Source organism: Nannobrachium achirus, assembly GCF_963921795.1.
Source record: "Nannobrachium achirus genome assembly, chromosome: 22".
Classification (NCBI taxonomy): domain Eukaryota; kingdom Metazoa; phylum Chordata; class Actinopteri; order Myctophiformes; family Myctophidae; genus Nannobrachium; species Nannobrachium achirus.
The window spans coordinates 24,023,914-24,048,848 of NC_137829.1; the positions used below are offsets into that span (position 1 = coordinate 24,023,914).

Below are 24,935 nucleotides of genomic sequence, written 5' to 3' on the forward strand. Positions count from 1 at the left end.
ATTGCCGTTAAGGAATGAATCGATTAAAATAAATTAAAATAAATTAATCGCAATTAATCCTTTTTTTTTTTTGCCTAGTGAAAGAGTTACAGGTATGGTGTGTGTGATATCCAATGTGATCTTAACAAAATCACAGAAATCATATTCCATCATATTCAAGGGCTTTTGGAGATAAATGAGACAGACTCCAATTGAGCACTGCAAAGGGGAGGTGTGTGTGTTCATGTCCAGCTGAAGTTCGTTGACGCTCGTTAATGTTATATACATCAACGCAATCATGTTTCTGCACTCATCTTCGGTTTCGGACAAGAATTTTCCATTTGGTCCTAAAAAACACTGCTTATCAATTAATCGGTTAATCGATCGATAAGGTTATCAACTATCAATTCATGAATTAATCGATAATTTCCATCCCTATCACAAAGCAATCTGGTTTCCATATACTTCGTCTGTCAACATACGAGAGAAGTACATTAGTGCACAAGCTGGACTGGAGGAGCCAGTCCAGACTGCCGCTCCCTGTACAACAATAGCATCACCATGGAGACCTATGCTCTCCTATAATGTTGAAGAGGAGAATCAAAGCTAATGCTTTCTAGTCCATCAGATCTCAGAGGGAAGGGACTGTCACAGATATAGTCTCTCTTCTTCCATTCTTCCCCCTAGCTCCCTCCCTCATTCGCTCACTAACTTCCTCCCTGGAATGTCCCACTAATTAGAACCCATCTGTTGACAACTGAATGACCCAAACATCAATGCAACTTTTACAGGGATAAAAGAAACCTTTCGGAAACCCTCTTGGACACTTTCACTGTAATAGATTACACATAATTTAAATGTACACGAATGTGCCTGGTTCATGTGTGCCTAGGTTCACTTGAACCCTATATACCTTACACCTCTACAAAAAAATCTCATTGCCAAAAACAGCAGATCTACAAACTCACAGCGGGTTGGAATGATAATAGGGACACTAGAAACACAACCAGTGGTGTGATATGGATTTTAGAAGTGGTGCCCCTCTAAGTTCGTGACGTGCGCGTGCTTGCACGTGAGGCGACGAGGCGCACGCGTGCAGCTAAATAAGTCTGGGCTCGCCGAGCCCCACCGAGCCCACGGCATCTCACCCCTGAACACAAGACAAAGCTACAAAAAAATACAACCAACACCGAGTATATCCATTTCTGAAAATGCCAGCTGAGCTTACCGGCTACTTACATTGTATCCAGCAGTGGAACCAGGGTGGTGGGGCAGGACAGAGGGTGTCTGGCTGGTGACCAGCATGGAGCCAGCTAGGCAGGTGTACAGTGGAGGCCCAGCGCTAAAAGCTCGGAAGAATTCTCCCCCCATGGACAAACTCACCAAGGGGCACCCGAGTGATCCTTCCGCCCCAGTGCTCCCATCCGGAGACACTGGCAGCATTCAACTGGTGAAGCAGAGGGGCTTGGCAGCCCGCTAACTAGAGGCTCACACAGTCACAGCATCCACAGCATTAGAGCGCTCGCTAAATGAATGCAGTGCTTTCCGGGAGAGCGCCGCTCTCCAGTCTCCACCGCCGCGCTTCCCTGCCCATGCCTTTCCCTCTACCTACACACACGCAAGAAGAACGCGCACATGCACATTTTGGCAAGCGAGCAAGAGAGAGTGACTGAGACAGAGAGAAAGGGGGCAGTAAAAGAGGAGAAAATAAGTGAATGCAGAGCGATATGGACTCCCAACGTCGCTGATTATAGTTTGCACTGGGCAGCCGGAGAGAAATTAATCAAAGATCCTCTCTGACAGATACAGAGAGAGAGAGAGAGAGAGAGAGAGAGAGAGAGAGACAGAGAGAGAGAGAGAGGGAGAGAGAGAGGCATAAGGGACAGTGCAAATTAGGGAGAGAGAGTGGGGCATGATGTAAGAATGAGAGATTGGTGAGAGGACATGCAAGAAGAGAGAGAGAGAGAGAGAGAGAGAGAGAGAGAGAGAGAGATATGGAGAGAGAGAGAGAGAAATCAAGTTGAAAGTCCATGCAGCAATCTAGCAATAGCGCATCACTCAACCACCCCAACACTGGCATTGGTGGACACTGCAGATAGAATGTAACTCCATGAATATACACTCTGAATGAATGGCAGTTCACTACTTCAGGATACCCAAACAAATATAACAAATAACACAGGCTTATTCAATTCCATTGAATGTATTATACACCTTACAGACTATATCCTTGAAAAATACTTTACTCCTGATGCCCGCATAGCTATCTTAGGTGATGTTGCTAAGTAATCATGATGCCACTGAAAAGACGTCTATTATATTAGCAATGTCTGCTGCAAAAAAAAGGGTATACTGTGTCATTGGAAATCTGAAACCCCTCCCCCGACTAAACAATGGTGGGCAGAGCTACTATCTTATTGCACCACGGAAAACGTTAGGTATTATGTGAAAGGAAACCATTATTTCTAAAAGATTTGGGGTAGGCAATGGATTACATTCCAAGTATGGGAAGTGAATTAGAGAAGACTAATTGAACTTGCACTCTCATATAAATAGTATGTATTGGAGTGTTGTGGACTATTATTATTGTAATAATGTGTTATTATTACTATTATTTACGGTAAATGTTTTCATGCTCGTTATGCAAATGCTAATAGTTGTAAAAGAGAATAATGCATTGTTAGATCTTTGTACTAGGTGGGATGGGATTTTGACATGAAATGAAGATCATGAATGTAAACATCATACAAAGACTGCAACTAAATTTGTTTGTCTCCCTCTCACCTGCCTGGACTTTCTTGTATGAAATTAGTACACTTTAATAGCTATTAAGGTAAAAAAGACACAGTGCCTATTATTTTGAGGCAAACCTCCCAATAAGCAAAATATGAAAAGTGTTAGTCAGTTGGACTAGCTGGAAAGGCACAGATTGTTTGTTGTTGTCTGTCAGTAATGATGCTTCTTTCTTGCCCCCACACACCAGTCAGATTTCTGTTCTTCTTTTCTTTCAAGGCCCAAATTTTCCTCTGGGTCCAGTCATTCTCTACTCCACTTTTCTCCTTACGGCTTCGGGTTCCCTTCCACCCCTCACTCTTGTGTTCTCGCAGTTACTGTACCCTCCTCCTTGATAGTGCATGAATATGCTATCTCATGTCTGCTAGCTAGCGGCAACTTTGAAGTTCTAAAGATGTGTCAGGGACGGGTGTATTCTGATGAAAATATGGTTCTTTTCATACCCTCGCTGGCAGGTCTGCCCTTTGATTCCCTCTGTTCTCTGTCTGTCGGGACAGAACAGGAGGGGGGCTAAGCTCCAAGCCAATGCCTTCCTTGTCAACATATGTTTCTTGCCTATACACTCTTATCCCCTCCACTTCTTATCAGTAATGGCATCCCTTCAAAAGTGCTTTCCTTGCGTTGCCAGCTCCATCAACTCCCTTTTCGCCAGGGATATTAGGGAGACATGCAATGACGGATTAACGCACAGGCAAAGTGGCTCCTGCCCAAGGACCTGGAGCCAATAGGGACTGCCCCCTGAAAATCAACTATTATCCAGTCTTGGAACTTCAGCATCTCCAGGAAGAGACAGGAGGCACTATCTACTGTAGTTTTCAAAAGTAGTAGCTAGTAGCTACTGTCTGACAGATTGTCTACAAAGTGTCTTCCATTCAGAACATTCATTAAAACCTGGTGTAAAAAGACCGGGAAGTATCCCCTTAGTTAGCTATTGATGAGGGAAAAAATACAGTAATACGGTTTGATCAAAAAGTGTGATTTCATCAAGGGAACTTATAAATGCAGTCCACCGGTGTGTTCATACTGTACCACAGAAATAAATAAAAGGAAACAGAACACGAAAATACACTTAATTAAACAAAATGAGAATTTATGTAAAAATAACTGATTGGGAGGAAAAGCCACTACACAAATACAGCACAGGCATAGCTTTTAGTCTGAGGCATGCATGGAAAAGAAATCCCAAAATGAAATAAAGAAAACTATATTTGGCAGTGCTAATGGATCCAGTAGGTCCATGGACCACACCTTTAGTTATTTAATAGTCCTCATCTAACCCAATACTATCGCACAGATTGGTACAGACACTGTAAGGCAGGGCGTTGTCGAACAGACTTTAATAGAGAATAGCTGTGAGCAGCACACTGCTTGAACCAAAAGTAAAATACTCGCTGCAGACAACTGGTGACAATGACTATAGCTATGAATAAGAAAACAGTAAGACTGACAAGCAAAAACAGAGAATGAGTGGCTTTTCAAATACAGCCGATGATTGCAAAACCCGACTTAAAGTGGGCGTGACACGGCCAAAACAGCTAATTAAGGCTATCAAACACACACTAGCTCTCGAAAATAGCAGTGCGGTGCGGTGCTACAAGCTAACAACAACGAGTCACGTTGTGCGCGGCACCGCACGACGGACGAAGTATACATTCACTACTTACTGATACGGCCCGCCTCCTTTTCAGACTGTTTGGAGAAAGACCACGTGACCTACTGTATCATAATGTTAAACTTCTGGGCGTGTCAGCCGGTCTTTAAGTCGGTATATAAAGTTTCCTATTGTAAACCGTAGCGAGTCGTCTGCGGCACCCGGCTCTGATGAAAAAACTCAACATTGGATGTAGTCATCAGGAAATGAAAACCTCTGTTTACAGCAATGGATTGCTATGAAGGAAAATGGATTCATCTCGTAATCTACGTATCTCTAGATCATGTTCTTGTTTAAAAAAGCCCTTCTCTACGGACCATAACAAAAGCATGGATTGCCACGGTTATAATTTTTCTTTACAGATTGAAAGAAAAGACAAATTGTCGTCCGTTCCCGGAAGTAATCTGATTACATTTGGACGGTGGTGCGCTCACCACCGGCATCACCAGGAATGCTGGTCCCTCATTGGCTGTTAATGATGATGTTGCCAGAAATGCTGGTCCCTGATTGTGCTACAGGCTTAAACACGGCAATACACTGACATACATACTGTATGTACATAAGCAGCCGAACGCAGTACTTGCGTGCTCTCCTGGCGCAAGTAATTAGAGAAATTACCTAGCGTTGGATTGGAACGTAAACCTGCAGAGCCTCAGATTGGGGACCTCTAGAATCGGGCAAGGGCAGTGTACTGTACAATAGCCAGAAGTCATTAGCGTTGATTTGTAGATTTCTATTGATGTATTCAACATCCCCATTTCAGCGTTGATCTGATCATGCCATTATAGTTCCTGAAGAGCTATTACACAATTCTCATTGGTGGGGAACTGTCAATCAATCTAAGGCAGATGGCTTGGCGGTTGCAGATAGCTAGCACACTGTGCTTTACAGACTTGGCACTCAGCTACATCTTGGCAGCTCCTGATCCGTCAATGAGCTCCACTGAGCTGAATGTTAAGTGGCTCTTCAAAATCGGAGCGGATCGATTCCTCAGAAGGATCTCTATCGCGCTCCTGCTGTGACCTTCAGGCATTGACAATTCTCTGAGAATGGACATTTTTGTCTGTGTCACTGTGACCTTTTCAGAGAGCCCTGAGGACATGAAGGTGTATCGCTGTCAATCACTGGTTCTATTCAGTCTACAATCCGAGGTGGTCAATGTCTACACATGGCTAGAGGCAGATGTGACTCAATGGATCCTGTGGAGATGTCCTGGTGAAATCTCACCATGGCCGGACTGGGATATAAATTGGCCCAGACCGGACGAACATAGAAGATCTACAGGCCCACAACGTGTCGAGGCAGCGATGCGTTGTGGGCTTGTATCAGCTGTTAAATATTTGGGTGGGATTCCTGGGCCACAGTAGCCTGTGATTGCCACAGTAGCCTGTGATTGGGATACTATGCCAGTATTCAGATGATAGACAAGTCAGTGGACCAATCATGTGATGTATCTCTGCTCTGTGGGCCGGTGTTACTGAAGGATTGGCCCTCTCCACTTGTGGCCGCCCAGCCCAAAAAAAATTGTAACTATCCTAAAATGGGAACCAAAATTTTTTTTTGGCATACTGGGCATATGGCCGGTATGCCAGATGCCCAGTCCACCCCTGCATGATCTCACAATACTGAACAATCTACAGAGGTCCCTCCAAATGCAGACTTGACAAGAGCCAGTAATTTCAGCAGACCAAATCATCAAATAATGTACCAAATAAAATATGAATTTACAGTACAGTGTAAATGATGAAAGCCATGCGTGTTATGCTCTCTTGCTTCACCACAATGTGAAGGATGTGATCATTTCAGACAGTTACTGGGTAACGTAAGTGAACCTGTGAAACATGTAGGCTAGGGGGCCCGCAGAGAAATGTCGACATGTGAACCAGGTGGAGATAACATCACCCTTTAATGAGACACAGACTGAACCTCTACTCCAACTTAACTTGTACAGTAATGATTCTACCAGGGACCTGGGCAATGAAGCAATAGAACCTTGAAGCTGTCCATCAACAGGGTACAGACTTGCATGTAGAGCCACTATAGCCATGGACACAAACTTGTGATCCTTTCATGGAGCATGTGTGATGAGGAGAAGGGACAGAAGGCGTCTGGAGTATAAACAAGCCCTGGAATTGGGCTGAAACGTAGCATTACCCTGAACTGTCGACTAGCAAATAGTAGCAGTGCACTGTGGCACCATTCAGCGGCCAGAGTGACCCTAACTCAATCTCACTGTCTGAAGAGCCCGACCGCAAGCAGCTCAAGCTAAGATTTCAAAACCATGGAATTCCAGTGGCCAGACTTAATGTGGCCCTTTGACTCCATAAGTCTTTAGCTTAACTGAGATGAATTAAAAATAGAATTCTTATTATCTAAGCCTAGCAAAGGAACCTAGACACTTGGAGACAGATTTTGTCATGGTTGGCTTAAATCTATAACAGATGTGGAAGGAAATCCACCTTGAAATTCTATAAAGGTGTCAAATAGTCAGATTTCAGAGAAATCAGAATGACTTAGATCAGAGCCAAGATAAACAGTGTGTGAAACACATACATCTTCTCAGTGACTACAGATAGCTAAACGGAAGGTGCAAGCCGTCTGTCAACATCAGTGTCCGTCTCTTGCTCTTCTGTCATCTCATTTGGTATTCATTCACCCCTGGGCAGACACCACTTTACATACAGTAATAACATTTGCATATATCGTTACTGGGCCCATGTCAAAGACAATTTCTGTTTGATATGTCAAGACACCTGTGATGATGTTTGCACTGGGGAAAAAGCTGTCCACCTTTCAACAGCTCGGTCCCTGCTTGGGTAGTATTACTACGAGGATCCCAACCACAGCCTCAACTGCATGGAGACAGGTTGTATACAAAAATCCGGGGGAGGGGGGGGGGGGGGGGGGGGGGTATTGATTAATGTAAGAATTGCAATTGTTATCTTATATGATTCTGAATTGATTCGGCACTTCCAAAAATCAATTTCTTTTTATTTTTCATTGCTTCAATTTACTTCTTGGCAGCTAGCCTAAGCCAATTTTATTATGTACAGGCTTTATTATATTTATTTTGAGATGAATTTAACCTGTTATTCACTGAGAATGAACACAATCACTGCCAAAGACGACTAATGTTTCCGATTATAAGCCCTAGACTGTGGTCTCCTGCTCCCATGATGAAACTGGAAATGGGGATTCTGGGTGGGAGGAGCGCAAGGAAGGAGAGGAGGCTAAACTCAATCTGATTTCTTGTTGAATGAACATGCTAGGTTAAATATTTTTTCTTGGCGAGGTGGCCAATTGGCTTGTTTTAACTGTCAACACAGTGATTGTAATGCAACTGTAAATTGCCAAACCTGGCACAGATGGATTATTCCAATACTATACACATACTCTACTTCTCTAGCCATAACAATGTGTGGCCAGAGTGTGATAGCCATCAGATTAGGGCAAGAATCCATGTTAAGAGGAGATTTTGACTCAACAATCTCATTGTCAGTGGAGTTCCCACCTCATGGCGGTATCGTCTTGTTTTTAAAGAAACAAATGTTCCATGGCAGTTAGCATGGAACCATTCCAACATTGCTGTCTTTATAACTGCAATGCTGCATTTCAGCCGTGGCTGAAACATTTACTATGCATAACAGAGAGTCAGAAAGCAGCTCCTTCAGACACCTCCTTTCAAGTATTAATATAATTACACACAGTCCAGAGAGAGAGAGAGAGAGAGAGAGAGATAGAGGGAGACAGAGAGAGATGGAGAGATAGAGAGACAGAGAAAGAGAGACCGAGAGAGATACTGACTTTGAATTCAGATCTGTCCTGTGAGACAGGTGGTGTATGTTAACATTTGTGCAAGCAGCCACAGCAGATGCGGGCTCCAAGGAACGCTGCTTGAGTTCTCATAGCAGCCCGATGACAAGCTAGTCACTGTGTGTGATCGCTATGGCAGTGCAAATGACACTTCTGAGCAATGTGTGGACATTCCTAATGCATAGCTGACATACTATAGGACCGCAGAGACACGGCCGCTGATTGGCAACAGACAGATGCACAAAATCCACACGGGGCCTTTTCCGTGCCTCCACTCCCTGCTGCTTTATGTGACATTCCCCTTTTACCACTATCACCAAATCTATTGCAGTTCATTGTAGTTAGCCGTTAGCATATACAGTCATAATCGTGTATTCTATTGTCGTAGTGGTAGATGAGGTACACGGATTAGACATCCAGTTTAAGTCCTCTCCAACTTCACCACCGGCCCTCCGACTCTCTGTACATAGTCTTGCATAGCGATCAGAGATCTCCGCCTACCGATACATCTGGGTACATCCGATAAAGCTGGGTGGAAACAATTGTGAGATTTAAAGAAATAACTGCATTGTAGAACCAACATTAAGACTTAAAGGTGGTCCTTCACATTGGGACCGTATCAGGATTGGTTAAAGCAGCGGTTTTAGGTTTGTTGTGTTTTCTCCGTTGTTCTTGCCCCTACAATTAATTTAGATTTCCCCAGACATATTGGTCCTAGGATCACCTGGCTAGTGGCTACCCAAGACTACTCTGTACCACACTCGGCTATACTAGTTGCCTGTCTCTCATTTTGACATAGCCTTTCTCTCTCACTCCCCCTCTCTTCTGCCTTCTATCACACTTTGTGTCCATCTCCCTCTGTCTGTCTAGCACATTCAGAGGGCCTAGGATTCTGTGCTGAGCTCTGACAGATTGGTGTGTGGCAGGGGCAGGAGAGAGGGCCGATCACACGATGACAGAAGCCACGGTCCTTCCTATGGAAGCTAGTTCAGGGCTCAGTGTGACTTTGGCTGGATGTAATTGGGCACTTGCTGGCGCAAAGGGGACAGCGTGGGGCTGGAGACGGAGGTGTGTCCGTGGCAGCAAATTTGTGCATCAATCATCCTGATCCTCATGACTTTGGAAAAACTTGAAAGTGTCTTAAAATTGCCTACCTCTACAGATGGAATAAAACCCATTTGTCTGGTGATAGAATATGCCGCACTGCACGAAAAGTTAAATGCGAACGAGATGGCATAAATACTTCCATTAAGGAAATTCCAATAATGGACACCCTGCATGTATTGACTGCATTAATTACTTATTGAGGTACCTTTAACCTGACTTTGTCCAAAGCAGTCTTTATCTGTCTAATTTATTTATTTAAAATTAATGCCATGTAATGCTAGTAATTGCTTCAAGGTTAAATTGTTTGCTTCTAACTGAATTGAATTGAATAAAATTTCAAGGTCAGGAGCTGGGATACACACGGCTGTATGCAACACCACCCACGCCGCGATGAAGTCACCGTCCCTGGCCCCATGGTGTGACAGGATCATATATTGGCCTGAGCCATAAATTAAGTTGTCTTTCCATGTCCTTGTTGTCCTCTCCTGGGGCGACTTTAGTCCAGCATAAAATCTGAGGTGTGAATCCTGCAGACCCCAGAGGGCATCGCTGTGGAGCTATGACATCAGCCCATAAACCCCTGGACCGTATACACATGGAATACCGCACACACTGGGTTCAGACGGAGGCACACATAAACACACATACATGCACGACTAAACACGGTCAAAGACTTCCTGGGCTGTTAGCTTTACGAGGCAGCCTCGCTCCATACTGCCAGAGCTCATGTCAGAGCAAAAAAATAATGAGGGAATGTAAAAAGGGTACGGACTGTTGGAATAATCAGGTAGTTAACTTTCAATAATCCAGCAGGAGTCTTCAGCATAATGCAGTGTGTGCACTTCTTTAGGGTTTACAATACAGCTGTAGATTCATCAGCAGGTTGTAAAGATTTATGTTTTGTGCAACAGAGGTAAACAGCGTGTGAAATGCACTGCGGGCAGGTTTGTGCACCACAAACAATGGCATGTTTACTTGCCATTTCCCAGTATGATTGGCTGAAGCTTTAAAAAAATGTCAGTGATTATATCTGGGCTACAGGCTCATTCACAGAAACATTCTGTGAGACTTTTTGGCAAACATTGCATCCAAATATCTAGAGGCAACAGACCGGCAAATGAATACTTATTTCACAGAGAAAAAGCCAAGAAACAGGGACCAACGTACTTGCACTAAATGACATTTGTAGCTACTATCCGGCCAGACTTCAGGTAACACAGGATGAAAAATATAACAGGAGTGTCGCGCTAAAAGCATATAGCCCATTCAGGAGGGCTACCAAACACTGTGACAGCTGTGTGGATACAGCGAGCTGAGCCATAACAGGCCCTGCTCCTGGAGAGGAATGCATAACGGATTGGCCAGACAGCAGCTTGTCCTCTTGTCTAACGTGACAGTGCCAAGCCACAACACACAACAGCTGCCTAATCCCTCCTCCTCCACCGTCGCCCTACTCCTCCTTGGAAAACGCGGCAACCTCGCCCCTCGATAACAAAACTCTTTTCTCGTTTGCCCCCCCCCCCCCCTCCATCTACTGCTCACTCTCCATCCACTCTCCCGCCTGTGCTGTGAGCTTCAACGAGCCCGCTGAATTGGCACGTCACGGATGTGTCCGCCCGTGATTTCTACCACTCCATCTTCCTCTCTCACTTGCTCAGCCGGGAAATGAGAGGACACACTTCTTGTCAGACTCCGTCACGGGCCATAATCGTAACAGAGCAGCAATTCTTTTTCGAGACCCAACACACAAGCCAGGTGGGCTCAAAATGGATCACAGTCAAATTTGCAGAGAGTGCAAAAAGAGTTTTACTGGTCTATGAACGCAGAACTTAAGACAACATTACATGAAGGAGAAGGTCCTTAGGGGAGAGGCCTTCTACCAAGCTAACCTTCTCCATCTGCATTTTGTTTAGCAGAATCGACAAGTATAAAGAGCTCTTACCTGCAACAGAGTTGGGCCGAGGCATCATAAGGGATGAGGTGGTGTGCGGGGGGTACTGAACGGGGCCCTCGGGCGGGTGGCTCGGAGGTTGCGGCGATGCGGCCGCGCCTGCTGACGATGCAGCCGATGTGCTCGGCTGCTGCTCTGTCCTGGACGGGGCATCGGCCGCCGGGGCAATGGCACCGCTGGAGTCTTCCTCTGCCACAGGAGAGCATGTGTCGGCCCGCGCACTGGGTGCCAGGCCATGGTGCCCACTGCCCCTCAGACTGCCATCCTTACTCCATTCCAGGCTGGAGCCGCTGCGGTCGTCATTCTCAGAGGAACTGGTAATGGTGGCTGCAAATGCAAGCGGAAACCAAGGAGGGAGGATGGGGAGTAAAAACAATGAATGAAACGAGTGAGGGAGGGAGACGGACAAAGATGAGTCATTTCTGTTATGAACATTTCTCTTTGTCTTCATCTAGATTCTACAATGAGATAGATAATGAACAGAGAGCCTCTATGTTCCAATGCCTTTCTTCCCTCACTGACCTTATCAACATTTTCTGCCAACTGATCTCATATTTACAGCTACATTTAAGCTTGCACTAATGAGAACTAGCCAGCTATGATGGGCTAGATTTATGGCATTCATTTCCATAGTCTAGCCTTGTTCGATCACATCTTTTATTATCCCATTTCGTTTCTGGTCTTTTCAACTGGAGGAAACAGTATTGTATAGAAAAAGCATATACTGTATATCATCCGTGTCCGGGTAGCTCAGTCGGTAGAGCTCTCGCCTTTGTACCGCAAGGTCATGGGTTCGATTCCGGGCACCGCCAACTCAGCGTATGAGTAGCACGGCTTGGCAAGTCGTGCGGCAAGTACTGGGAGCTGATGGTAGGTGTGGCGCTCCACCTCAGCAGTCTATCTCCCAGAGTTCTAGCGCATTGTAACAGGGACAGAATCCCGCGTGTTACCGGCTGATACTGACAATAAGCCACTCCCGACCTACTTGTATATCATAGTAACCATTTTGTGTTTGGATGCTGTATTGCAAAATAAATTAAAAAAATCTACGTATCCCAGAAAACCAGTCAGAGACGATGGACTTGTGAGGAAAACTGACCACCAATTTATTTTGGCCAACATGAAAGCAAATCTCATAATACTGTCCTCGGGCCACCCTGGCCATGCTAAAGCTATCCTAAAAGCTGAGCAGAGGTCCAAAGCCACACACTGACAGGGTGCAGGATACAGAGGCAGATCAGTACAGCCAGAGGATTGAGACCGACTGACTGGCTGTCTGGGCTGGGCCGAGCTTGCATCACGTATTGTATACCAATGCTGATCTGGATTTCACAATGCTGCAGTGCATTGCATCATCATTAATACGAACATAAAAAGAAAAACACATCCAAGGCGCAGCAACCCAACCCCTGCCAGCGCAAATATTTAGTCATTTATGACACACGGACGCCAATGCTGGGAGCATAAACTGAACCGCCACTTTGATGGACACGGTCTTGGTATCAATGGTCAGGGTATAGGCTACATTTAATTTAACCTTGCTTATGATGGGCAAACAAGTAGAACTATCTGGATGTGACCTTTTTATAGGCCTAATAGGGCCATCCTCCAGGCAGGTTATGAGGTAACACATCTGGAGAGAAAATGTAAGATTTCAGCTCTTAGCAACGGTTCAGAACTTCTGCCTTCCCACCCAGGAGTGGTTCCAAGTGTGTGCAGGCCAATTTGCACTTTTGAAGATTCTGTCTCCCATCTCTCAACCTGGTGTGTTCTATGGGAGAGGGTCTAGTTGGACTGGGACAGGAGCAACACGACTGTATGTCTCGACCAGGGTGGCGCTGGGCATGGCGCAACATCAATGCTTTATTCAGGCAGGTACAATATCAAGGAATACATGAATTATTGAGCAGCTAGCTATGATACTGCTCTGGGGGCTCTGAACATGACTCATGGTTATCAGCCATGTCAAGTGCATCGCATTCACGTTATGGGAAAAGCAAATTGTTGCGCCGGGTCTGGCTTTTGCACACACAGACTAAACACGGACTAAAGCGGTTTACTCTTGGCTTAAGACCAAAAAGTTCATAATTTGACATTTTTGCAAATTTTCCCCCAATTTCTCTTTTGCCATCAAACAATTTAACCTGAATGAGCATGGACAAACAGTGATGGCCTAGTTACACTGCCCAGGGAAACGAAAAGGTTAATAGCTACTCCATGCCCTACTTTTTTATATATTTAAATCAACCAATGTCCAGAGAATTACCGCTAAAAGCTGAAACCGACAAAAAGAGACTAATTGGGTACCCTGGGTACTAGCGACAACATGCTACAAATCTCTATTGAATCCCCAACAGATAACATAAAGAAATCTATTGTCACAATGAATTTCTAAACATTTTCACAGCCATCGGAAGCTTTGTGAGGAGGAATCGCCTAGGGATTAATGCAGTAATAGGCTAAGTCATCTTCCTGTCAGCTTGTGTAAATCCCCAGCCATCTCACAGGCCTATTACTCGAGATACGGTACAACCGTGTACCACTGTAACTGTCACCCCAGTGCTCTCTGATAGCGGAAACAGCTCAATGTGAACCATATCACTGACATGCTGTTGTGGACGAATACCATCTGACACACAAGATGCTTTTCAACACCCACAGAGAAGAAGTCTATATTTTCCCGAACAGTGAACCTGTCGATGTGACGCAGGCATGACCGCTTTGGCGAAATCGTGAGGAGAAGTGTCGCTGCGACACTGCACCATGGGAAATTAGAAATGTGGATGAGGGCCTGTGAATTGAGAAACATGTGATGGTTACAGAAGGGAGAATGGGGGGTAGGGATGGGACGATAATCGTTATTACCGTTTATCGTGATAAAGAAACGCTCATGATAATTGTATCATGGAGATTTCAATTTATCGTGAAATTATCCTCCGTTATGGACTGCGGTCAATTCACCCTTTTCAATTAAATTTACCTTTTAAATCCTCTATAATTGGTAAAACAGACCTGGAAATAACATACTTGATACAGTCTTTTTTTTCACTCTCTACCAAATATCTTTCCCAAAAAATAGCAGGTCTACAAGCTCACAATGCAAATTTGGCAAACATTCCGCCCCACGATAAAGGATGTTGGGGAAATTTTGATTATCGCTGATAATATCGTAAATCGCAATTACAATAATCATGGCATGACATTCTCATATCGTCCCATCCCTAATGGGGGTGGTGTTTTTCACTCACTCATTCACTCACCTATGATCCCACTGTCCTTGCTCTCAAGTGTGGAGCTGGGGCTGGTAATGGTCCCACAGGGACTGGAGCGGCTGAGAGGGGGGCGGCTGGTGGTGCTGTTCAGTGTGGAACATGGGCTGTCGGTGCAGGGAGACGCTGTGCTGCTGGTCAGGGTGGAGCAGGGACTGATGCCCTGGCTGGTCACAGAGCACTGGATGGGAGGGTGGGGGTCACAGGACGAGTTTTCAGCGATAATCAACCACATCCATTATCAATTATTACATCCACTATCACCTAGATACGTTTTGTGCAAATTCAACAAAGGCAGAAATCGCCTCCCGTTCAGCAACAACTGGCATTCGTGTGCACATTCTTTCGCTATGCGGTCCAAACAGCATTTTTTCACCTTATTTGGGAGGAGAGCAGTAAAATATGATTTGATTCCACTTGCCTTGTTCTGTCCCAAAACAACTGACTCAGACTCAGACCATGTGAAAGCAATGTAGATTCCTTCACAAATAAAACTCGCCTTTCACATGTGAGCATGACACACAAGTTGAAAGGCATACGCTGGGTACTTTACAGCAAGGCTTTCGAAACTGTACACTCACATCAGGGAAGGGCCACAACAAGACTATAGACAGTCTGGCAAGGAATACTCTCAACTCTGTACCAAGCACAATAGATATTCTCTGTACCTTTGTTGCATTACCATGCTTTCCTGACGGCCATACAATGGCAGCATCTTCCTTTAGGCTAGATGACAACCATAAAACTCCCAAACTAAAGTGAGTTTACCCCCGCCCCCCCCGTCCTGCTGCAGTACACTGATGCCAGACAGTAAATAGGTTGAGTGCTTCCTGGACGTATGCGGTTATCTATCCTATTATAGCTAGAGAACTTGGCCCGGACCCTAAAGAGAACCAACATTTGCAAACAGCTACTACTACAACTACTTATGCCTAACATTTCCAATCAACTCTTACTCTTCATCTCCCCCGCGTATTGCTACACTTTGGAGGAAAAGTGTGATAGGCTGCGATGCTAACGGTTTCAGAAACTAAAGGAGATGGACATACCAGGCTGATAGCATTACATCTTAATGAAATTTAATAATTTAGTCTACCGTTGAAATAACTGCAGTAGACTACAGTAGTCTGTGTTGTAAAACAGCAGTATGGCGGAGGAATGAGTGAAATCGTTGGCAGATGACTCTTCGTTGTGCGAGTTCTGAAGACCCAACATGAGGGCTACTCTGCTAAAACGTGGGTGGCAATTTAACTATAAGATTGTAAAAACAGACCCATACGAGTTAACTAACATAGCCCACAGTGCTCACTGCTCCCGTTCCTGGTCTTGACATCCCACCTAATGAACGCGACTCACAGAACGCGGTGTTAAGCCTCTTAAGAGTTCCTCAAATTACCGGCTGTGTGTCATAATTTGTCCAAAGCACACACGATGAATGAGGGGAATCAAAGTGAGCTGGGCTGTGCTCTGCTCTCAACACAGCCCCAGATTAATTAGCACAGCCAAACAAACCAAGGCTCAGTCCTGACATAACTATTTCTGGACCTGGGGGCTTCCGACGCTCTTGCTACATGTTCAAGAGCTCCAGGAACAGCACTCAAGTTACTGAGGTGTGTGTGTGGGAGGGGCTCTACATGTCACACTGGAGACATGGCATTGAAAACAAACCATGCAACAGTCAAGATGCTTTTCAAACATCCCCCTTGTTCACTTTATCTACACAGGAACAGAACAAACAACAGTGTGTTGTTGTGGGACAGCAAAAACACATCACTTCTTCCTTTTTCTCCCACTCTCTCAACTCCCTCCTCACATGCCCCCCCTTCTCTGTCCTTGTCTATCTATCTATCTATCTATCAATCAATCTATCTGTTAGTATCCGCGTGCTGCAGCAGCGACAGCAGCTGCTGTGGGTTTGGTGGTGGTGGTGCGAAGAGAGAATGGGGGGATTGGGGGAGGGAGGGAGGGAGGGAGGGTGTGGGAGAGAGAACAAAAAAATAATCAAATACCTTCTTTTCATTCTTATCGTCCATAGGTATGCGAGCCGTACCCGGGATCCCTTCTCCCAGCAAGAAGCCCAGCCTTGTCATCAGTTCCTGAGTGGCGGGAGAGGAGGGGCTTGTCTGTTTGTCCGCTTGCAGCTCTGTAGAGAGAAACGACTCAACGTGAGCAGAGCGATTCCCCCCTGTATTCCAGCGTACCGAGCGCCCTGCGCAGGGGCCACTCTGCATGCCCTTCCCTTTCCTTCCCTCTGCTCCGATATGCTGCACTCGCCAACTGCTGCTGCTGTGCAGACCTTGAGAGGGTGAGAGAGTGAGAGAGAGATTGAGAACAAGACAGAGAGAGAGAGAGAGAGAGAGAGAGAGAGAGAGAGAGTGTGAGTGTACATGCGCGCGTGTGCGTGCGTGCGTGTGTGCATTAGTAAAGGGGGCAGAGACGGAGAGACGAGAGGGAGAAAGCAAGATAAGGGGGGGCATGGGCTAAAGCGTGTGTGTGTGTGTGTGTGTGTGTGTGTGTGTGTGTGTGTGTGTGTGTGTGTGCAACTTAGTGTATGTTATGTCCAGCAGCCAACCTCATTAACAACCCAAAAAGTGTGTGTGTGTGTGTGTGTATGTGTGTGTGTGTGTGTGTGTGTGTGTGTGTGTGTGTGTGTGTGTGTGTGTGTGTGTGTGCGTGCGTGCGTGCGTGCGTGCGTGCGTGCGTGCGTGCGTGCGTGCGTGCGTGAGAGAGAGAGAGAGAGACTTGTGCAACACGTCTAGTCTAGTGTGGTGATCTTTGTTGTTTACATCTCTCACTCACAGAGCCTCTGAATATCAATGAGATAGGAGAGGACTTCTGACGTTGCAGCCCAGACGGTCTGTGTGATCCCCTCTGAAGCCTGGATGCTTGTTTAGACCCAGATCTCAAGGTCGGGAGAGTCACCCACGGGGCAAAACCCACTTTGTTATGTATTCTTACAGGATTTGTAATGCATCATCTGCCAGCAGAGTTTCGAAGAAGCCGCATGCGGTTTATTTCTCTGCGCTGCCCATTATTTTGACAAGCTTACATTCGGACTATTGTGCAGCGATGCGGTCTGCAACAGTGGTGGAATTGAGGAGGGTTTAGTGTGTACCCCAACTGTAAAGGGGTGTGTGGGTATGCGTGTGTGTATGCGTGCGTGCGTGTGTGTGTGTGGTGGGCAACATCCCCTCAGGATATAGATTCAAAGGGGAGGGGTGTAAGGGGGGAAGACAGAACGAGGGATGAGAGAGAGAAAGAGAGAGAGCGAGAGAGAGAGGGAGAAGGTCTAGGATACAATAAGTTATTATATACTGTGGCTCTCTGTCAGCACTCCTCTTTCCCTCATCTATCCTTTACTCTCTCTCTCTTCCACAGTTATTAATAATGCTGGCAGTCCATCTGATTAAATACAAACCAGTCCAGCGGCATAATGTACTGCCAAGCCCTAATGAGGTCCAAACTAAGCCACCTCGCGAACGTGCAGGCCTGCGCGCACGCGCGCACGCAGACACGCGCGCGCGCACACACACACACACACACACACACACACACACACACACACACACACACACACACACACACACACACACACACACACACACACACACACACACACACACACACACACACACACACACACACACACACACACACACACACACACACACACACACACACACACAGAGTACGTGCACACGTTAAAGTCATCACTCGGGATGGCAGTGTGCAGATGTAATGCAAAAAGCACATTTAAATTAAGTACCAGCTCCTCAGGTATGGGACGGGTGCAGTCTGACTCTGTGCTGATTTGACTGGACGCCGAAGGCTATGCTAAGGCATGTATTTAAGACAGATCACAGCATGGACCCCTCTGATGTCAACGTTACATTGGCTTACAGTATGTACGCCTTTGGGGGCCTTAACACTTACTCTGTAGTTATTTTCAGTGAGCTTCAAAGGAATGCTAGCTGTTCCCGGAAGGGGTTCTCCAACCAGGTACAATAGGCTATGACACTTATAGGGAAGGAAAGATAGTTCTGGCCATGATAGGGCCAGATCGGGAGCAGAGTTGATAGAGATATGGTGGTGGTGATGATTATAATAAATCATTGCTCAGTCAGCCACCCCCTCAAATAATGAACTAAGAGACCACTTACAAATCCCCCATTCACATTCATACAACTGCCTGGTTAGAGACGATGAATGAAGTATAGAATCCACAGGGCCTCAGGCCACGTTTAGTCATTCAACTCATAAGACAGGGAGGCACATCTGTGCATGCTGGTGTGCGCAACTTGCCTTCATCTTCCAACCCATTTTAAGCATACAGTACTTGATGTATTGTCATGATCAGTGTCATGCTGTTTGGTGGCTGACAGAAGAACCCTCCAGCCATGACATTTAGGAGGGTACCAATAGACCCTAGGAGGTAGAGGTCTTCATGTGTCCACCCAAACTTAAGACCCGTGACCGGTTCAGATCCATGTTTAATTGTGGTAATAATGGGTCTGGGTCTGGTCCCATTCTATTATCAAAAGCCCCGGATCTACCTGTTCATCATTATGTGTGATACCCGAGTGGATTTGAGAATACCCATGCTCAGCACTGACCAGGAGAGAAATAAGTCAGACATCCTAGTCCTTGCCATCCTGGCTGTAGCTTTTAGTTATGTTCACCTTGGAGAACTAGGCATAAAATGGCCTTGAGGCTCTTCTTAGAGAAGTTGAGGTTCCATCAGAGACCAGTTGTGTCTTTAACATCCAAATGTGCTGTTAACATCCACATGAGTTGTTAAAGGGATATTTCACTTTCCCAAAACGATCCATCTACTCAGGCTTTTGTGAACACCCTGTCTGGGGTGTTCACAAAAGCTGCTCGATTCAGTATTTAGACATTTGATATTGATTAGACAATAAAAATGCCCCATTTCTTCTTTTGAAAGTGAAATATCCCTTTAAACGGGTGCCTTTTCATTGCCCCAATCACCATTCTGGGATATGCAATGCATAGATAAAGCAATAATTTATTTTCATATGTACAGTACAAGTATGTAGGCCCAATGGGTGTGTCCACCAACTGTTTAGTTTATTTTCAACATCTTTTAAGAATAAGCTGTTTAAGTTAGAAACTGACTTAGTCTATATGATTACAAATAAAAGCATCACAAAAAGTCATTTAGATACGCTATAGTAAACACTGGAAAGTTCTACGGGCCTCTCAAAACTGGTGATGGTAAAAAAAGAAGAAAAGAAAATGATGCAGCTGGTGCTGCTGTTTAGGATTGAAGGATAATCCATACCAGTGAAGTTAAGACATCTGCTTAAAAACATGATTAATCACTATATCCTCACATATGAAATGACCTCCAAATGTTTTTAATTTCAAATTCAAGTAGATTATCAAATAAGAGGAAAACGGGGTATGATAACTGATGGGAACCTCAATTATAGTCGTGAATTTCGCAAATGATGTAATATATCTTGTCTATGTATATAATCATGGAACATCTTTTACAACATTCCTACATCAAAAGAAGGTTGACTGAGCAATTGACTCCTGATGTTAAAAGCAAAGCTCCCATTGGCCTACCTGGTGTGTACTCTTAAGATTATGTACAGACACCCCCCCCCCCCCCCCCCCCCATCGCAGTCACCTGCCCAACAGGGAGATGGTTTGGAGGGACAGCTGATTAGATCCATCAAACTGGTCTTTATTACTAGGTCCTGACAGGGTCCCTCCATCACTGGGTCCTCTCTAAACCACTTAAAGCCACCTGGCTCTGAGGGGCAATCAGTAGCTGTGTGCTGGGGATGGAGCCATCTCCAGCAAGACAGCCAAGGATCTCCAAGATAGATATACACACACAGCTATTAGATAAATAGAAGGCTTGAGATAAGCTCCGTGTGTGGATACAAATACACACACTGTGCACTCAAACACTGCACACATACGAACCAGAATGTATCCTCACACGCGCACATATGAGCAGTTACTCAGGGGATTAACAGTTTTCTGAAAAACGCATGTTTCTGTGTCAGTGGTGCTCAAACCTTTTCATGTCAAGGACCCCCAAAATGATATGTATTTGGCCACGAACCCCCATCTAAAAAATAAATGTAGTTCCTGGGACCTCCAGAAGCAAAGATTTGAGTAAAACATTTTTGCTTTTTTAAAATAGACCTATATATAGATTTAAAACAAATATCAGATCTACAAGTTCATAGTAAAGTTAAAGTTCATTCTATGAGCTTGTATTAGTATATCTGCTATTTTTGAATAGCCAAGTATGAAATAATGCTTTTTAGCTCAAATCTAATCTCTTCCCGGTCTTAATGGGTTAACCAATCCTATAGAACTTTCAGAGGGAAGGGTTTAGGCATAATTGCTGACCTTACATGCCTGTAAAATATGTGCAGGTGCAAAATACTAGAAGCCTTATTAAAATACTTCAGATATGAAAAGGGGACAAATAATAAGCACGTGTCCATAAACGAGGACAGATTATTTGGGGGAGGCCATCATACATTTTCATTATGCTTTTATCTGTATTCATTAAGGCGAGGCTGAATCAATCTGTGTTGATTGGACAATTATCTAAGCCAACATCTGCCAAAGATAAAAGCTGTTAGTTTGTTTTCCCAAGATATGGTGATTGACAATTTAAATCCCCTTGATGGAAACAATCCCATCTTTGTACATCTGAATGTGTGAATCAATTACATTATGTGTCCCTGCTTTGCTGTGGCAGTATGGTTATGAATTGAATACATCCAAGCACAAAACATACCATAAGTTTATAGGGCTTAAGTTGTTTTTACAAATCGAACACTGTCCTTACAGATTTTGAACAGAGCACGTCTCCTTCTGCGTTGTTGTGTCTCTCTTCTAATAAAGCAGGGAGATGAATGTCACCAAGGACCTTTTATTAGATGACCCCCACTTTGAAAACAGCTGCATGGTACACTTAAGGGAATGGAGCCCTCTGGCTGGTATAAATCACTGGTAGAATTCAGTAAGAAGCCTATTAAACAACCGTCCTAGACAGTCGATGGAGGAAAACTGTATTCCCGGGTTACAGTAAAAGGCCTCTCGGATCTCCTCTGGTCACAGACGTTTGTTAAATTTCAGCCACACAAACACATTAGGCAGAGGGACAGGATCAGGAACACTGTGCTCGGTCACACAGTCACATTGGCGTATCTCATCCCTCATCGATGACCTCATCATCCGCCGGGCAAAAGGTATTCCGAGTCCGGCCAGGAGGTTCAGCCTAGCCTAGCTGACACATGAATCCCTAAAGATAGGATTCAACGAGTGCTTTTATCAGTGGTCTTATGCGGTCCTTTCTGTAGTGGTGAATAAGATGGTCATGAAAGAGGGTTGCTACAGTATGGTGATTCACAATGTTATCAGCAGTGGGGCTCCTCCTGACTGTGACTGGTCTGCCTGTCTCCTGAGATAAGGTGACGGTGGACTGAGTGCCGGCCAGGTCCTGCTGGCTTACCCCGCGGTTTGGAGAGATTGGGTCTGCTCTCACTCCGCGCTAATGCTCACTGGCTTTTTTACCCGGGGCGCTGCAGGTTAGTCAAACACACAAACAAGAAGATGTACATACATAGGCATGCACAGCACACACACACACACACACACAGATGTACTATACATACATACGCACGCACATACGCACGCACGCACGCACGCACGCACACACACACACACACACAGGAATGCTGAAGTGACAAGTCCACTCATTGTTCGTCTCCACCACTGCCCTCATAGGGGGACAATAATAGGCGTGAGGACACTGGTCTGTGTGTGTGTGTGTGTGTGTGTGTGTGTGTGTGTGTGTGTGTGTGTGTGTGTGTGTGTGTGTGTGTGTGTGTGTGTGTGTGTGTGCACGCGCGTGTGATTAAACCCAGCAAAGCCTCTGGGCTGTTCACAGGCCAGAGGTGGAACAGTCACAGCTGTCAATAAAGATTCCAAATACACAATATTAGTGAACGGTGTTATTACTCGCTATTCATACTGTATATCAGAGTTGTAAATGTACAGTATGCATAAATACAATTATGGGATTGGAAGTTGGTTTTAAAATTACAATAAACTAAGCGTACTCGGGAACAATGCAAGTCGGGAACAATGCAAGAATGCATGCAGCACACGGCCATGCAATACCCGTTGTACCCATCTGTCTGTCTGTCTGTCTGTTTGTCTGTCTGTCTGTCTCTTTTACACCCATACATGGAAATGTCTGTATCTGTCTGTCTATCTGCCTGTGTCCCATTTATGTCCATATATGGAGATCCCTGATGTCATCAGTATATGCCTACATACAGTATGGGCATATCGGTTGGATCGGCAGTTCTGAACAACTGTCTAATGGAACAACTCATCGCTGTCCGGTACATGGAAATTTAGTTTGCTACGTATTTCCATGTTTTTACGATATTATAATCGAGAGCTCAGACGCTGGTTGCTTAGCTTGCAAGATCCTAAGAGAGGATCCAACGGGATTCGTTAGATGCCTAGCCTTGCCTAGCCCTTTAGATGGAGTAAGCTAAGCCCTCTAGATGGAGTAAGCTAAGCCAATGAAGTCTATAATACTGCTGAGATATAGCCTAGTTGTAGAGCTATCAAGTCGATGGTGGTTGGCGCTCCCACCAGACTGGAGCTAAGAGTCCGTTTATAGAGGCTGAGTTAGACACGTCCCATGACACACATCTCCTTAAATGGCCGTTGCGCTTGTACGGGCCATGATGTCAGCCATGGCAACGCATACAGTCTTTGATGATAGTCTCGTGTTATCTCCATATATGGGGTGCCTTGCCTAGCATAAGCATTGTGCCCCACCCGATGGGATTATCTCCATACATGGGGTTCCTAGCCTAGTGCCCCAAAACATTCTTAACAGATATAGTGATTTTTAGTTCTCCAATAAAATAACGTTGCAAACCAAGTTCATCAATGAATGAAATAAAAAGGAACTGAACTTTTCCATTGCACATCCCTTTCAAAGTGGGTAAAACTCTAGAAGCCATTTCCCTTTTCACTATTAAGGACGTTGAGGTAAGAAAAACAAGCGCCCCTCTACTCACACTCTACTAATCAGGGAGTGGTGAATGGGTATGGTGCACGAACGGAGTTTCCACACTAATGCATGCACCATACTCATGGTATGGTGGTGTATGCATTAGTGTGGAAACTCGGTTCGGTTCAGTATTGTTACACCCCTAACATACTATATGGGCAGTCGGATCGGCAGTTCTGGACAACTAGATCTCCATATATGTCTATATATGGGCGTACCGGTTGGATCAGCGATTCTGGACAACCACCTACAGTACTGTATCCCTGAGGTCACACGTGCGCACCGAGTCTGAAGTTGATCCGTCGAGCGGTTCTTCAGATACGTGAACTACAGTCACACGTACAGCCGCACAGTAATAACACCAATGGCCAGCTCAGACACAATCCTCTTGTAATCTTGACAATATTGACAGAAACAAAACATCACTTCCTCTGCTAAATTATGTTAATTTCATAAACCGCTTAAGACCGCTTAAGTGATAAATTGAGCAGGAAAGTCATTTTAGCATTCTTGACACAAATAGTAAATACGCTTAGATTACATTTTGATACGGACTGTGTTCATATGCAAACTGCTAATTGACCTTTGCTAATGGAAATGGGAACTTCTAATCATTCGCAAACAAGTTTGAGTCCAGTTAGCTGGGGCGAATGACATATTCTGTGTGCCGAGAGAAATTGGGGTCGGAGCACTGTGTCGAGCACTGGCTGTTATAATGATGCAGCTGCCAGGCCAGCCTGACAGCTGGTAGCATTTATTAGCCGTAAAGCACCTGTAATGACAACAAATATGCACGTTAGGTATTTAGTGCCCTGTCCTTATATCACTTCTATGACAACAAATCAAAGTTAATCAGAGCGACAGGCACGGGAGTCGGGAGAGAGTGACACTCTCCCTAATTACTGAGCCACAAATAAAACCAACGAGAGCTCTGTGAACATTTTAGTTTTTGCTCCTCGTGTAATTATTGTTATTCAATGTCATGAATTTCTGTGTGCAGTCCCATCCACATCCGATAACAATAATGAACCATATCGAGGAATCATCTGTATGTATGCATACTCTGCATCAGGTTGAAAAACACCATCCGTACCCGTAAGATCAACATGACTTGCAATACAGAGAGAAACATTTTTTAAAGGAATGGGCTATTCTTTGTTTGTTTGGTCCACCTCATCATTTTCCTGGGGGTTCAACACCTTCAAGACTTATAAAGATGCTTGCTTCATGCCTTTTTAAATGTCAGGTTTATGCCTCTGCTGACAATCTCAGTATGAGGTG

The 24,935-nt window shown here is 45.0% G+C and overlaps 1 protein-coding gene across 5 annotated transcripts in view; it reads right to left on the bottom strand.

Moving 5' to 3' along the window:
- tanc1b (tetratricopeptide repeat, ankyrin repeat and coiled-coil containing 1b) overlaps window positions 1-24,935 on the bottom strand; it is a gene marked incomplete at its 3' end in the record, with an annotated part of 136,731 nt that overhangs the window by 46,361 nt on the left and 65,435 nt on the right. For 3 of the 5 annotated variants that reach the window (XM_080752537.1, XM_080752536.1, XM_080752540.1), the window contains exons 5-7: window positions 16,573-16,859; window positions 14,555-14,744; window positions 11,286-11,621 (exon numbers count right to left, since the gene is read on the bottom strand). In XM_080752537.1, the coding sequence (XP_080608663.1) occupies window positions 11,286-11,621; window positions 14,555-14,744; window positions 16,573-16,859 (813 nt within the window). The remainder of the gene's footprint in view (window positions 1-11,285; window positions 11,622-14,554; window positions 14,745-16,572; window positions 16,860-24,935) is intronic. The other 2 variants (XM_080752539.1, XM_080752538.1) reach the window with 1 other exon arrangement.